The 17,036-nt window shown below is 40.4% G+C and overlaps 1 protein-coding gene and 1 long non-coding RNA gene across 7 annotated transcripts in view; one reads left to right on the plus strand and one right to left on the minus strand.

Annotated features, from left to right (window-relative positions):
• Positions 1-16,546, minus strand: part of NETO2 (neuropilin and tolloid like 2) — a 70,792-nt gene extending 54,246 nt beyond the window's left edge. Inside the window, exons 1-3 of one of the 6 annotated variants that reach the window (XM_055552733.1) lie at positions 16,408-16,546; positions 3,473-3,529; positions 428-568 (exon numbers count right to left, since the gene is read on the minus strand). In XM_055552733.1, the coding sequence (XP_055408708.1) occupies positions 428-568; positions 3,473-3,529; positions 16,408-16,525 (316 nt within the window). In that variant the 5' untranslated portion in view covers positions 16,526-16,546. The other 5 variants (XM_055552732.1, XM_055552735.1, XM_055552734.1 and 2 more) reach the window with 5 other exon arrangements.
• The window catches only part of LOC129631599 (uncharacterized), an 80,387-nt gene continuing 77,866 nt past the window's right edge, over positions 14,516-17,036 (plus strand). Inside the window, exon 1 of the long non-coding RNA XR_008704129.1 lies at positions 14,516-14,845. This is a non-coding gene — a long non-coding RNA (uncharacterized LOC129631599). The remainder of the gene's footprint in view (positions 14,846-17,036) is intronic.

Consider the following 17,036-nt stretch of genomic DNA (forward strand, 5'->3'; position numbering starts at 1 on the left):
AGTTAAACGTAGCGGAATGCTCAAAATTAAGAGTTGAGAAGCTAATGCTTGATTCATGAGATACAATGTACCATGATGGAACAGAAAAACAGAAGAAATGAAAGAAACATAAAATATAACCATGGACATAAATTTCATAAAGCCTAATAAGAGATGTCAGTAAGTGTAAGTTTCTTATCAGAGAAGTTTCTCATATATACTGATGCATCTAGTTAAATATTATTTTAGGAGATTAAAAATTCTTATAAAACTTCAACCATTATTTTAATATTGGCAGTATTAAGAAATATTTATAATGACTAGGATTTATTTAAAATACATGTTTAAATTTTGTTCAAATTGGTTTAAAAAGAGCATTTAACCAATTATTTAGTTTTACAAAAAAAGTTAACATTCATCCAATGATAGATAGAAATTGGTGAAATACCTTCCAAAATGTAGATACATTCCTTGTTTGGTGGGTATGAATCAGGATAATTTGGTGAAGCAAAATGACCTCCATTGCTGGTTCGGACCCAAATGCCACACTGGGTTGCAGGAACGTGTTTCATTCCAATGTTCTGTCCATCTTACGGAAAATTTGAAACATTAGTTAGTTTCCCCTACAACTTCCCCAAACAACTGCCAATTGAGTTACACACACACACACAATTTTTAAGAACTACTGTCAAATTTAGCATAACAGATTGAATACAGCAGAAGCATTTGCTCTAGAGGACAAGTCTGCCATGTAAAACAACAGGGAAATAAAATGCTTAGATTTTACAAAGGCAAAACCATGTGGGAGAATCTGATAAATTAGTAAAACTCTATAAAATTCAATTCTGACACAAAATAAAAGAATTCCAGGAGTTTATCTCAGGTATGGTACCTCTATATTTAGTTTAACTCAAAGTGAAATAAGATTCAAAGATTGCAAAGGGATTTTTAGTTAAAGCTTGTAGATTGAACACATGCATTTAGCTCTGCTCCTTCTTCAAAGCCCACTTAAACAACAGTAAATAATTTTTTAAAGGGCATAAACCCATAAGTACAAATAGGTAGCTGCAATAATAACTTCTGGCAGCGGTAGTATCTCTAGAAGTGGGGGTGGAAGTGGTGAAGCTGGGTATTTTTAAAAACATGAGGCTTGGTTAAAAGTCTGCCATCAGTTTGACTCCTAATACCCCCTCCCACTCCACAAACCAGGTAGATGCTGCTCTATCACCGCATCAGAAAATAATACTATTTCTTTGGAGAAAGTAAACAGGGTTGCTGGACCAGGGAACATCAGGCACAGCAGAGGGTGAAAATACCAACAAGAAAACAGGGAGATGAGGTGAATGTTAACATGCTGAACCACACTCCCCTTCTCCTCCCCCACTCAACTCCCCAAAGGCCTCTTGGTCAGATATAGAGCCTCTAAGCAGGAAATGGAATCTTAACCTTTTCTGGGGAAACTAATGAGTCCAAAGAAAAAGATTCATAGGTGGATTCAATCATTCACCAGGAAAGGCAGCAGTAAAGAAGCCCTGTCTACACTTGCAGATGGCTAACAAGCAGATCTGCGTGCTCCTCTCATAACTATGAGAGACACTCAAGGAGCACCAGACATGAGAGGGAAGCCTCCAATACGAAAAACAGATTAAGAACAAATAAAAAAGCGACTCTGAGAAGCCGAGATTATAGAATACTTAAAAAAAAAAAAAGCACTAAACAGAACTACCATTTAATCTTCTCAGAGAACAAGGGAGTAGCTGGCCTTTGAACCACGTGGATGCAGTATAATCGTATGGTGCTCGTCTGTGGTTGGCTGAATGTGAGGATGCAGAACCTCAAACACAGAGGGCCGCCAGCAGCTACAGGCAGGTTTCTGACTAACCCTAAACTCTAACCCTAGCCTCTGCATTGTTCAAGGGTCAAACGCATGTCTATAACACAAGAACACAGCATACTCTGAAACAAAGAGATTATTTAGAAAACGAAAGTTTCTAAAAATAGAATTAAAAAAAAAAAGTTTAGAGCAGAAGTGGCTCAGACTGTAAAGAATCTGCCTGCGATGCAGGAAACCCAGGTTTGATCCCTGGGTTGGGAAGATTCTCTGGAGAATGGACTGGCTACCCATTCTTGTATTCTTGCCTGGAGAACTCCATGGTGGACTACATACAGTCCGTGGGGTTGCAAAGGGTCAGACACCACTGAGCGACTAACATTTTCACTTTCCATGAACTATGGCCTTGGACCAAATCTGGTCTGCTGCCTGTTACTGTAAAATCAAATGTAGTGGAATAAATACATGCCTATTCATGCTTTCACCCTGCAGCTGCAGAGCTGAGTAGGTGCTCCTGGGACTATAATGGCCTGCAAAGCCTTAAACAATTACTATCTGGCCCTTTATAGAAAAAGTTTTCCAATTCTTGGTTTAGAAGTCTCAATGAAGACTACTGAGAAGAAAACAGTTAAATGAGAATTGGAAAAATAGAAAAGATTTTTTTTTAAAAAAAGTAACCAAATAATAAGAATTCCTTAAAGACAGGAGAGAAAATGGAGAAAAGAGAATTTTAAAAATTAAACAAGAAAAAAGGGAAAGAAAAATTTCCTACAACCTTCAACCAAAGATAAAATTTTTATATTGAAAAGGCCCAGTGGTGACTTGAACAGATGTAACCAGAATTGTAAAAATACTGACATGGGTACTGCAGGTGCAAAGTTAAAAAGAACATTTATATGTAGTTAGGTGCAAAAGTTAGGTGAAGAGTAGGTGCAAAAAAGAGCTAAATTCTTATCTTCCATGGTGGGAAAATTATCTACTACTTCAAACTGAAATAACTGAGAATAACCATATACTTTGTTATTCAGAAATATGCAGGAAAATACCAAAAGAATCAGCCAGAAGAGCAGTTTGGTAGGCTGGTAGACTACCATGGAGAAGTGGGGTCTGGGAGGCTGGTAGACTGATTTTTACTAATTAACTTTTTAGAATGCTTTAATTTTTGTCAGGTGTATGTATAACTGATGAAAATAAAAATAAGTCAGGTAGGAAATCCACTAAACTCTGAAATAAAAATCTGGCTCAAACATCATACTAGCTAACCCTCTTTCATAAACAATAACTGGAACATGTCCTCAGGGGTTTGTATAAGATATTGATGGAAATGTTTCATTTGTCTACACCGGAAAAAAGGGATTTTTATTTTTGCTTGGTGATAAAGCATGAATCTTATTTAATTTTTGGGCATAATCCATAGTGTTCTAGGAGTCACTAGTTATGCCAATTTTTAAAATTTATCAGTGTAAGATTTTATGTTAACAATTTACTCTAGTTAACTGCAGCTGAACCTGGCTGAATTAAAGCTGATAGATTGACAGAAAGCCTTAGGTCACTGAAACACCCCAGAGGGATTACGGAAATAGTACTCAAAAGTTGTAATCCTTCCAAAAAGCCATCCTACTGCTCTGAACATGTAGTAAATTAGCATTGTAAATTCTTTACCTTGGGTCTTTTGGGCCACAGCAATTCCTTCCACTACAAGTACTGTTACTAACAACACTAGAGAAATAAGAGAAGATAAGTTAAAAAGTTGAATCTATATTAGATTTTACCAAGTTTATGAGAAAAATCAGATGACAAAAAAAAAAAAAACTAAACCCCCCTATTTCTTACTAACATTCACACTCAGTACTATTAATTGTTATGTTCTGAGTTACTATTTGACAAGACAACCCAAGAAAAAACACAATTGATATCACACTCATTTATACAAGCACTAATAAGTACATTTTCAATTTATGATGGATGCAGAAATACATACCTTTTTTTTCTTGTACAACGAACCGTGCTGATCCCAATTATTTTATATTTACTGCACTCTACCTCCTCAGACCTTTCACGCATTATGGCTAGCTTTGCAATATATTATGCCAGTAAAAGTTCAATTAGATTATTTGACTTGTGAGAACATTCTTAATAAAAATAGAAGTAAGGGGGCAGCAGTCTCCTAGAAATCAATTCAAGACATTCTATAGCTGTGTCCTTCATTACAAAAGCTAGCACTATTTAGAAAATGGAGCTTCTCCCCTCCCCCCAAGTTTAACATTTCTGATCCCCAATGAATAATATATTGTTTTGTATGTTTGTGTTTTGATGATAACACGTTCTTTTTAAGAATGGTGCTCTGGTATCTTTCACTCTTTCAATGAAAACCACATTATCAACCTCCTGTGTGAACTGGAGTTTTTATTTTTCATTCAATCAGTCAGGAAGCACGTCAGAGTACCTACTGGATAGCAGGCACAGAGGATGCACAGATTAAGGCAGGAGATAAAGCAAAGATAAAGCAAAAGATAAAGTAGGAGATAAAGCAAAACAGTTATAAGAGAATGGACTTCAGGAGTTAGGTGAACCTAGGTTTGGGGTTCAAGTTTTGATTTCTACCAGTTGTGAGACCTTTTCAGCTCAGTTTACTTATTTGTAAAATGGGGATGTTGTACTAATAACACCAACCACACAGGCTGTTGTGAAAATGAAATGAGATGATGATGCACACTGCACAGAGCCCTTTATATGTGCTAGGCATTCTGCTAAACCATGGATATTAGGACAAACTTTCATCCTTAAGGAGTCAACGTATTGTCAAAGACAATCTACAAGGTGAAAAAGAATTTAGCAGGGGTTACACAGAAAACACAATGGAAGCAGAAAAGGGAACCATTTGTTCATTCTGCTGGGGGTTAAGAGGAACAGAGTGAGGAAAACTTCAGGGAAAAAAGGTCTATTCTAGTGAAACCTAACAGAACTTCTACCCAGGAGAGGGAGAAAGAAACAGCTTAGACAATGAAAACTTACCTAGGAAGTGTTAGTGAATTCTGAGTAGGATAGTACAGATAGCATGTGGAGGGGAAAAGGGATACATCAGGTTAGAAATAGGATGAGGGTGTTCCCTGGTGGCGCAGTGGATAAGAATCTGCCTGCCAGTGCAAGAGACATGGGTTTGATTCCTGGCCAGGGAAGACTCCACACACAAGGCAACTAAGCCCGTGAGCCACAACTACTGAGCCTGCCTTCTGCAGCTACTGAAGCCCGCATGCCTAGAGCCTGTGCTCCACAACAAGAAACCACGGCAATGAGAAGCCTGTGCACTGACATGAAGAGTGGCCGCAGCCTGCTGCAACCAGAGAAAGTCCAAGCAAAGCAACAAAGACTCAGTGAAGGCAAAAAAAAAAAAAAAAAAAAAAAAAGTAGGATGAGATCTGATTGTAAAAAGCCTTGAATGCCAAGCTAAAGAGTTTAAACCTTTGACTACAAGGAGAAATAACTGAGTTTCCTTTTTTTAAATTAGACAGTAAAATTATCACATTTGTGTTTCAGATCACTAATCTTGATGATGGTGTGGAATCTAAATTTTTAAAAAGAGAGGTCATTTAGGAAGCAAAGATGCTAAGGTCTTGAAGCAGAGCAGTGGCAGTGTAAATGGGAAGGAGGAGAGATTTATGACATGATTACGACTCAGATGTAGTGTTAACTGCATTTGGTAACTTAAAGGATGTTTAGGGGTGATGGAGATGGAGGCACAGAAGAGATGGCTAGTGAAGGGACTGGCAGATGGCTAAGCCATTCTTCACTCAGTACCATGCACTAGGCATCTACCACCCAAAGTCACCAATGTACAGAGTTCTTGGGATCTTGTGCTGTTTACATCTTATAATCTAAGCATACATCTTCATCTTAGCTGTATCCTCGTTGACCTCTGTCTCCTCTGTCAACTTGCAACAACTCTAATTACCCCTCCTTCTCTCTGGTTGTTAGTCGTATTGAAGATCTCACGCTATGTAGGAACAATCCTTCCTCCAGACTCTTCACATCTTTGTACTGGATCAGAGTTAGGAGAATGGAGTTTTGAAACACTATTTAAAAAAACAAAAACAAAACACAGAAGATTCCTGATCAAAAAGAAAAATTAGGGAATCCTCTAGTGGTCCAGTGGCTAGAATCCTGAGCCTTCTCCTCTGAGGGCCTGGGTTCAATCCCTGGTCTGGGAACTAAGATCCTGTAAGCTGTAAGATACGGCCAAAAAAAGAAAAACAAACTAGAATAATAACAGATATTTGACAATTCAGCAAATACCACAACTGTATCAATGTATCTTGATAGAGGACACTGTTTCCCAAGGTATATCATCCCATTCAGATGGTATACAACTGGTCAAAATTTTGTGCTCATTGTACCTTTCCTCCTGATTCACAGGCACAACAATTTACCAGTTCTCACATTTGTAATTCACAGTATGTAAGTAATACAAAGTCAGGCAGAAAGGGAAAGTAAGAAATCAATAAATCGAAACCAGAAGAACAGTAAAACTATGGCAAAAAGATGAATTGTGCCTGGAAAATTACACTATATAACGACTTAAAAAAGCATGTCTTTTTAAAACATGATTTAGGTAATTTGCACACAATATACAACTGAGGTAGAAAAATCATATTAAAAATAAATTAGACCAAATAACCTTTTATTCCTTCTACTTTATATAGGGTGTTGCTCATAATCCCCCTCCCCAAATGTTACTACTCACAACCAAATGAACTATGCCACTGAATGAATAAGGCAAGTTTGAACAACTGGGGATAGAAATATATAGTGATGGCTGTGCTGATACAGTTCTAACGATTACTCATTCTAAATTCTCTATCATAATGAACACAGTTTCTCCCAGTTGTACAATAGGATCTTTGCAAATTGCTTGCTATAATCAGGCTGAGATATTAAAACAAACTCCATTGATGCCAAACACTGGCAGTACCTAGTACATGAAGCAGTGCTGCTGTGCTCCGCTCTGTCCTTACTCCGGATCTATGTGTCACTTGTTCCCGTCTTTATCTTACCAAAGGGTCAATAATTTCTCAAATCCACAAAGATTTCACACTTTGAATTCAAAAACAACGTACCCAGGAAGGCACTGAGTCTTTAAAGCAGAAATCCATGCCAAGAAAAAAAAAAAAGAAAAAGAAATCCATGCCAAAATAAAGATTCTAAACTCCACAACCCCAAAGTATAGTTATGCAGAGAATTGCTTGTGATCTCATGTTTGAAAAATGTCGTACCCACCATGTACGTTCTCACCTCTGACTCTGGAGTTTAGCGTAGGGTACTATACAGATCTGACTTAAAAATGAAGGCCTAAATGATAAAGACAGGTGCTATTCAAGGTATTAAACACAAATCCTCCAAGCTACTCCTTTTAACCCTGAATCATTGTTATTAGCATTCTACCTGCAATCTTGTCTCCAGACCTTCCAGTTTAAGGCTGTACTTTTCAATCAAGTAAAAATCAAGGTCAGGTCTATTCTCTTCACTGTTACTTAATAGTGGCAACTCTGGCCAATGCAATAAATACTGGAAAGGAGGCAAAACTATTATTTATAGACAATGTTATTTTAAAACCCACAAGTCCCAAGAGAATTACCAGGAAATTATTACACCTATTAAGGGAAGAGCATAAGACTAAAATAAATTAAACAAGTAAGTAAATAAATATAATACAATAGAGAACTAATACATTTTGGATAATGAAACAATGTAAAGGTAACAATTCTTCCCAGTAAGTCAGATAATATTTAATGATGTTTTAATAAAAATCTTAGCTTTTCTCTAGATACTTAAAATGCTTCTGATGGTCATCTTAAAGACTTTTCCATATTTGCCAAGGAAAATATTTAAAAATTCATAAAAATAATATGCTTACTATAAAGCTACAAGAATTATAAAATGTAGCAATGGTAGAGGAAGAAACTGATATCTGTCAACAAACATTACTAGCATTCACTGTATTACAGATAGTTGACTCAGTCCCTGGAACTACAATGAAACAAAAAGACATGGTCCTTATTCTCAATGGGCTTTTAGGTTAGAAAATGGAAGAAAAGAAAAAAGCCCCCAAACAGACATATATATATCCCAGAATTTATTATGATTTATATAATATTTGAAATACTTGGTGAGAGGGCAGTTTTAATAAATGGTTCTGGGATAACTTGTTAATTATTTGGGAAAAAAGTAGATCCCCTTTTCAAGCTAAATAGAAAAATTAATAGCAGAATGAAAAGAAAGGTGAATTCATACTTTTGGGTAGGGAACAACTTCACTCACAAAAGACCAAAACATAAATAAAAACTACAAATAAATGGGAAAAAAGATTATGCCACTAAAGTGCCAAGAAAAAAACAATGGAGAAATTCAGCCTTACTAATATAAAAATACAGATTCTAGTATTGCTCAGGATATAGGAAACTGACTTATGTTGTCACTGGACTGTAAACTGTCCAGGCTTTGATGAGGTTGATCTGATAATATATATCAAGGATTAAAAATGTACACATCCTACTCAGCAGTTGTTCCATGTTTGAGAAATAAATCACTAGGACAGTACTGCTCAAACTTTAGTGTGGATCATATTCACCTGGAAGGTTTATTAAAACACAGACTTGTGTGTGTGGGAGGGTGACATTACTTCCAGAGATTCTGATCCAGGAATTCCGGGGTGGGGCATGAAAACCTGCATTATAACAAATTCCCTAGTGATGCTAAAGCTGTTGGCCCTGGAACCACACTTTAAAGACAACTTCAACAAGAGAGTGATAGTCTACCGAAAGAAACAAAGAGGCTAAACTTCTTCTATCTTACTGTTCAGTTGTATATGACTTCATTCCCAAGGTCATCTGATGGGCCAGTATAGATGCTGGAGTGCCAGGTACTATATCTTTACAGCTACCATGCCTGCATTACACTTAGCAAGAATGAAGAAATGACACAGGGCATTCCTCCTTCCTTTAAAAACATTTGCTTAGAATCTACCATGATGTCAAAATAAAAATTCTGAGTGACAAAAACACCACCACTCCCCCAAAGTTGAACACACACGTAACTGTCAGACTTAGTCACATGGCCACACCTAATCCCAAGGAAAACTGGAAAATCTAGTATTTATTTTGGGTGATTGTGTGGTTAAAGTTCAGAGATCCACTGAAAGGTAAAATGGATATTGGAAGAAAACTGGCTACTTCTGCCATAGTCCCTTATAATCTACTCTGTATCCACCAGTCAGTGATCCTTTCAAAACATAGATCAGATCACATCACAGCCTTTCATAAAATCTTCCAACAGAGTCCCATTCCATTTTCAATAAATCCATACTTCTTACTCTGACTTCAGAAGTCCTATGTCCTGAGCATCCCGCTGACCTTCCGACTGCTATCTACAGCTACACAGGCCTTCTTTCCACAACACACCAAGCTAATTCTTGCCTTAGGGACTAGTTATTCCTTTTGCCTAGACTCACTCTGCATGGCTGGTTCCTTCCTGTTATTTGAGTCTTGTGAGGGCTCTCTGACTGCTAAAGAAGCTCCATATTTTCTTCTTCATCTTGTTTTATACATAAATACATAAATAATACATAATAAATGCATAAATAGCATTTCAATTACTACTTATATTATCCACTATTTTCTTATTATCTGTCTCTTCCTACTAGAAACAGGGACTTGTCTGATTCACTTATGCATCTTTAGTGACTAGAAGACTGGCTGGCCCACAACAGCACTCAAAATTAGATGAATATATGAAGTGACTAAGCATAATCCTGGTTATATCTCCTTTGTAATGACAACATACAGCACAGAGAGCCACACTAACAAATTAACAAACACAAACCTTGGTTAAGAATAGGCACACAGATGACCCAGCTTCTTTTTTTTGAGCATAAGTCAGGGGAAAGAAAAATAATAGATTTATTTCTTTTTCAGATATGCTACTTCTCTTACTTTTATCAAGCTAACTCACTTAACCTTTGTTAGTAATTAAACATACCTCTTTCTAAGTTTTCCTGTTTTCAGCATCTAAGTGGTAAAGGTAAGGTTTGGTAAACTTATCATGAGATCCCATAATGTAACAACTGCCTACCTGGTCTCCCTGCATCTGTTTTCTGAAGCAGAATGGAGTTCAATTGGAGTCCATATACTTGAGGTAGTAGTAACTTTTTGTTCCAAAGAACAAAAAAATACCTTAATTTAATCAAACTCAATTTTACTTTTTAGTTAAGAAGGAAGATGGAGCTTGAAGAACCCTGGGATCACTCCAACCTCTTCATGCTAATCACACTGCCAATCACTTCAAAGAAAGCATAACTGCAGAAATGCTTTTTCTTGCCTGCAGAATGTGACAACCTTCTTGTTAGTCAAAACGCTCTGGAGGTGGCAGTATATTTGTATGCTCTAATCATACTGGAGTCTTCCTCAGACATCTACAGCAGCTACCATTGGATTTTAACGTGACCAGGTCACATTTTGATGAGTATTTTTGATGTCTTCTCACCCACTAACACTGTAATTTCCAATATATTACTCTGGGCATGCTTAAACCAATATATTTTAATCTCATTTTGACTAGGACAAATTGAACCTTCAGATTAGTACACCCTGTAATTTTATGAACAAATATGCTAATAAGTGTCAGTTAATCTGGGTCACTCTGATGAGCTACTGAGAGGGTGAGGCCCCACAGCAATCAAAGCAACCCTGTTCACTTGTGTTGAGTTTTGAGACCTACCTCTCCTCCCTCCACCAAGAGTTCCTTTGAGGGAGTTCCGTTAAGGAGAGTTTGGAAACCTTTTAGGATTCCCCTTTGCAACTTAAAGATCACACTAAGTGGGATCTCAAAGTGCCCCAGGGACACATTAAAAATAATAATAAATTATTCTGAAGAATCATAAATTTTAAAATGACAGGGGATTGTGCTCAATGGGTAGTAACCAAGAGCAGAACTTGAATTATTCTTTAGAATTTTAGATAATGAACTTTACTTATATAATCTTTTTTCTATCTTATTCCTAAATGGGCTTTGAAAAATAGCTTTGATTTGAACTTGTAATGTGCATGTGTGTGTATTACAGCACTGTATGTTTTTCCTAAAAGGTCAGTTTGGTTTCAAAACAGATAATTGGATTCAAGTAATCAAACTATCAAATTATAATAAAACCATCATTTAGTCAGATTTCTCAACTGTACTAATAAAACATTTTCTCTAACTCCTGGTGGGGGGGGGAGGGGAATAAAGTTAGCTTTTATCAAGGCTATCTATCTTTAAAAACTTCCCTCTTTAAAGGATAACTTTTCATTATGGTACTTTTCTGTATTGTTTCATTTCTTGAAAAAGAAGAATGCAGGACACGAGTTATTATTTGTCACAGTCTCAAATAAGATTTTTAAAATTCAGTGCCAGTTACGTACTGTAACACCATAAATTTAACCCCAGTTTATACACATTTAAATATAACTGAGTATAGGATTTTCCTGACACAAGTCGGCAGAATGAATATGAACAGTGAAAAATGGGTTTATAAGCCTAATATTTTCATGTGACCATGATACTTAATTTTGATAAAAGACAAGTCAAATTTTATTAGACTTGGAGTGATCATAAACCGTTAAAAGTGAATTATTCGGTTTTAACAATATATGAAAGGTTTAAAAGCCTAGCAGAGTTATCCTTTTGTTCTTACTGCTGAAAGTAAAACCAAGAATCAATGGCATCTTAAAGAAAATTACCTTCTCCTTAAAATTCCACACACCCATTATGGCTGATTTGTTTTAGTAGAAACTGACCATAATATTCCAAACAAGGCTTTTGGTAGGTAATATCTGTAATTATGCAGATATTAAATAACTGCTTCTGATAAGAACCTCTTCAAAGTTGAAACAATTTACACCTTAAGAGCTACTTTTTCATGCACTGGTGCACACAATGAATGGAAGCACCAGAAAAAGCCAGTATTTTTTAAAATGTAATTTTTTAAGATTAAAAACACCAATGTTTGTATAGGTAACACATGCATTTGGTTTAAAAAAAAAAAGTGATACAAATGGGTGGGCAGTGAAACAGAAGTCTTCCTTTTACTCTTATTTCTCAGTCTCTTAGATCTTTTTCTCAGAATCAACTTTTGTTAATTTCTTGAATCTTTCCAGAGGGATTCCTATGTACAAGCACATATCCATGAACTTTAGAAGACTTAAAAATAGCTTGCTTTCTCTCTAGTAAGCCTAGCAACAAGTTAGCCTGAGCTTTAAAAATACCCCAGCATGTAAAAATAGCAGGCTACATAACATGAAGAAAAGAAAAGCCAGGTATTACTGAAATTCATTGTTTCCACTGTAGCTCTGCCATCAACCACAGAATCCTTTCCTGACAGGTGCAAACACTAAATGCTTCACGCTGGTGGCCAGAGAGGGCAGTGTGTACCAACGACAAACGCAAAGGCAGAAAAGCTGCAAAACCCTTCACCATTCCAGGAGTATCAGAGATTCCGTCCTATCCAGCTCAGTTTCATCTAGTTCTGCAGGTAAAGCTGTATAACAGATCTACGTGATTTCTCCCCAGAGGGGGCTACTCAGATAGAATGTGCTTATTAATACAATTATGTAAAGTTTAAAAAAATAAAATAAAATTAAAAAAAAAAAAAAAAAAAAGAATGTGCTTATTATACTGAACTTCCTAAGGGAATGAGGACAACGAAGCAAATTCAGATAAGGAGCACTATCACAAACCCTACTGTGCGAATGATTTATTTTGAAAAAGTAAAACAAAATCTTAATTTCCAAGGAATGGCGATGTAAATTGGTAATTACAGACAGGAAAGACTACAGAAATTAATTTCAGAGTTTTAACATTTCAATATAATGAGGAAATCATTAATGATTTATGGAGTGACTGAGAAACAAAGTCCTAGGTTACCTTTGTACAAATTATACATATACAGTGGATAGCTAAATTGCTGATATCTCAATTATAAATTTAGAAATATATGGAGTAATTTTTGCAATTAAAATTTAATGGAAATTAAACTGAATTTTCCAGTAAAACAAAATTCAAAAGTGTTAATGGGTGGGAAAAACCCAACATTTTTCACTGTACAAATATTAAGACACAATGAAAAGCGATATATGGTACCGCTAGTCAATGCCTTAACGCCTTACCCTATATTTTGAAAAAGAGAACATTTCGTAACATTACAAATACACAGCTATTCAGTTTTCAATCTAAGTCAGTAGCAGAAAAGAGAAGCCCTTTATTGGTAGTGATGTTTTCCTCCGAGGGCCGAAAAAAAGGATTTATTCAGTTCGATTTTCAGAAACAACTTTGAATCACAATCTTAATTACCCATGTACATAAATTTTAATCTAATATTACACCTCCTGGAAAATGCAAAGCAGCTGTAGTATGTTTTGGAGCTTTGTGTACTTGGCAAGCCGACTGTTTTATTTCCCGGTACAACAAATCAGAAAGAATCAGACAGCGGCGGCAGGGTATCTGAGGTCCTGGGAAACGCCGGGGCGCAGCCCCGAGCAGCGTCTACGGCCCGGGCCGGGTCGCGGCGCCCGCAGTGGTGCCGCAGCCTCCGTGGCCGCAGCAGGTGGGACCCGGCCGGCGGGCAAGGCCGTTTCGCCGCCCGCCACCGCGGGGTTTTCGAGAACCGCTCCGCGACGCCCCAGCTGGGCTTTTTATTGTTCGCTGGGACTGACTTTCTGTTACTAATGCTGAAAAGAGCGGCCTTCGCTCCACTCACACGAACCCTACAACTTTGCAAAGCGATGTACCAAATTCCGAGGAAGACGCGCGAGGGCACGGCTCGCAGGGCCGGCCGGGCCGCCAAGTCCCGATGCGCTTCCCGGGTCCCCCGCCAAGGCACACGCAGAGGGCTGGGAAGAAGCGCTCGGGGAACAAGTGGATCCCGGCGGGAGCGGGGATCCGCGGTCCGCTCGTGCCAGACAAAGGGGCGCGTCGGGCGCCCGGCGCCGGGCAGGGACGCGAAGAGGCCGGTCTCACCCCCAGGGGGCGCCGTCCGCGGCCCCGGGCGCTTACCTTTGAGGACCGAGCAGAGCTGCTCCAAGGCCATGATCCCAAGAGGCCCGGCGCTTCGCGAGGGGCCGAGGCGGCGATGAGGCGGCGGCGGCTGCGGCGGCGGAAGCGGGGCGCTCACGGCTTGGCGCGGCTGCAGCCCCGCTCCGTCCCCATCGCCCGCCACCAGGTTGCTCCCCGCGGGGCAGGGCTCAGGTCCTGCGGCCCGCCATGCCCGAGCCCCCCGGCGGGCTCTCGCGCTGACCCAGCCCCCCGACGGCCGCCGCCTCCTGCTCCACGGCGCTAGGTCCCATCGACCGCCTGGGAGCCCAAGAGCGCGGACGCGAGGGCCAGCACGGGCACCGGCCGCGCCGCCTGCAACCGCAGCGCGGACCCGGGTGAAGTGCGGGGCGCTGGGATCCCAGGCTCATTTAAGCTGGGAGCGCGAGCGCCGCGTGCCGGCCGCGCTGCTTGCGCGCATGTGCCCGCCCCCCGCCCCCGCCCGTGTGCCCCTCGCACCCCTCCCGGCCAATCGCCGGGCGAGCCCGCTCGCGGCCTCGCACCCTGGGTGGGCGGTGCGCCCCGCGGGCCGCCGTTGGGCTGGGGGCGGGGCCAGGAGGTCTGGGGCGCCGGCGCCTCGCCCGCGCTCTGAGAGGCGGGCGCGGAGGGAGAACCCGGCCCTTCCCCTGCCCCCGTGGGGAGGGGGGTGAGCAGATCCGAGTCCTCGAGGCCTTGCGCCTGAGGGAGGGACGGGGTTCTGCCGCCCACTGGACTCGGCAGCCCTGGCCCGCCTGCCCACCTCCGTCTGCTCTCGCAGACGGAGAGGGGGCCCTGACCCCTCAACCTCCTAGGACCTCAATTCAAGGTCAGAACTCCGCCCTCCTCAGCCCTGCTCCACTACCTGTCTCGGCGGGCGGGCGCGCACCTGGGCGAGGCTCGGGACCGAGCGAGCCTGAGGTTCTCACCTGCCTTTAGCATCAGGTGAGTTAACGTGACCAACGGTAATGTTTACTAACAGTTACCGACCCGCTTCCCGAGTTGCCAGGCACAGCACCAAACTCTTCACGTACCAACTTTGTAATCCTCGAATCACCTCATGCGGGATGGGAAAGAGGAGGCGGGGGAGGTTAAAGTCTTTGTTCAGAGCCACACACGGAGGGAGGCAGGGTGGTGAGCCCAACACATCTGACTACAGAGATACCTTCTTTACCACCAAGCCATGCGGATAGTGTCACTTGACTCTGCTGATAACGAAATCTCCACATTTGTAAACAGCTGCATAGTATGTGGTATTAATTCCGTTTTATTTTCTCCGTAGTGATTATCATGCTCTGAAATAACCTTGCCCATCTACTACTAATTTGTTCATCACCTGAGTCTCATTTACCACACTATTTAAACAAGTTGCTTGTGATAGGTGCTGGGGAAACACCCATGATTAAGGCCCTAGAGTAAAAGAATATTTATACCTGTATCTGACACATAGTAGGAACTCCATAAATATTTGTGTAACAAGTTAAAGTTAAGGACAAATTGTGGCAACTGAAACTCTTTCCTTCTATCCCTCAGAAAGTATTAACAAGGTCTACAAGTGAAAGCATATTTAACATCAGTTAATATTAAGGTAGCCCTTCACCATGTGCCATGAAAGATACATGATGTGTATATTTGGCTTCCTAAGGACAAATTACCAACAGTTAAATTGACATTTGCACACAAGAACCAACTAGTAAATAAAGCATTTTAGGAGCCTTTTCCACTGATAGAATAAAGTGACTCGTTGAGAGACTAGGACAGTATTAAGATTATTAAACCTAAGTCACAGACAGTGGTGGACAAAAAGAATTAGGAGGAAGGAGCCCTCTCAGCTTCTGGAATAATGGTTCTTTTTTTTTTTTTTTTTAAATGCACTTTTTCTTTTTCTTTGGCTTTGCTGGGTCTTCCTTGCGTTGCAAGGGCTCGGTAGTTGTGGCTAGCAGCCTTCCGTTAACCCTCTTCATGTGGGATCTTAGTTCCACTATTCCCTGACTGGGAGTCAAAAACCCGGGGCCCCTGCCAATAAAGGCAGATTCTTAACCACAAGACCATGAGGGAAGTCTTTGGAATAATGGTTCTGAATGCATAATTATTGGCTGATGAAAGAATCCATGTGTGTATGATGTCATCAGAGAATGCTTCGTGAAGGAGGTAACACACAAAGAATGAAAAGGCTGTGTATGCCAAGTGGAGAGGAGAGAGGGAAGAAGAGCTTTCACATCAGGCAAGGAGCAGCAGCAAGCATCTTTCTGGGGGCAAATGTGGTGATTGGTAGTGAAGATAAAGTTGAATATGGTGGGTTTTGTCTATGGAGATTTTGCTTATTTGCTAGGTGAAGGAGTTTATACCTGACTCAGGAGGCCAGAGGGGCAATTTTTAATAGTGGAGCAGTGGAATTCTGGAAAGATTAATCTGGCAGTTGAGTTGAAGATAAAAGGGGACAGATTAAAACAACTGTAGTTAAAACAAAGTATATACATAATACTGTTTCATTTAGTCTCTCTTACCGGTAGTAACATTTTGGTGAAACCTAAGAAGTCCTTCGGAGAAGGCAATGGCACCCCACTCCAGTACTCTTGCCTGGAACATCCCATGGATGAAGGAGCCTGGTGTGCTGCAATCCATGAGGTCGCTAAGAGTTGGACACGACTAAGCGACTTCACTTTAACTTTTCCCTTTCATGCACTGGAGAAGGAAATGGCAACCCACTCCAGTGTTCTTGCCTGGAGAATCCCAGGGACGGGGGAGCCTGGTGGGCTGCCATCTATGGGGTCGCACAGAGTCGGACACGACTGAAGTGACTTAGCAGCAGCAACAGCAGCAAGAAGTCTTTTCTGTAGTATGTTGGCTGGGGAGTAGATTCCCAAGGAGTGGTTTGGGAATGTTCATTTTGTGGCTACCTATTAAGACACCTATTTTTTGGATGTAATTGTCTACAGTAGATTTTCCACGGAATGTGGTAAAGCACAGATCATAGCTGAGATTACTGTGTGACCATATGTTGACTAAATTAAAAGGAAAGCAGTTTGCATCTCTCTCAGCTGGGGAGTTCTGTTTTTGAAATATTATTTCCCCGGAAGACCACCCAGTAGCACCCAATCTGTTCCCAGATTACCTCCAGTGCCCAGGTGATTGA

The sequence above is a fragment of the Bubalus kerabau genome, chromosome 17 (assembly GCF_029407905.1).
Source record: "Bubalus kerabau isolate K-KA32 ecotype Philippines breed swamp buffalo chromosome 17, PCC_UOA_SB_1v2, whole genome shotgun sequence".
Classification (NCBI taxonomy): Eukaryota; Metazoa; Chordata; class Mammalia; order Artiodactyla; family Bovidae; genus Bubalus; species Bubalus kerabau.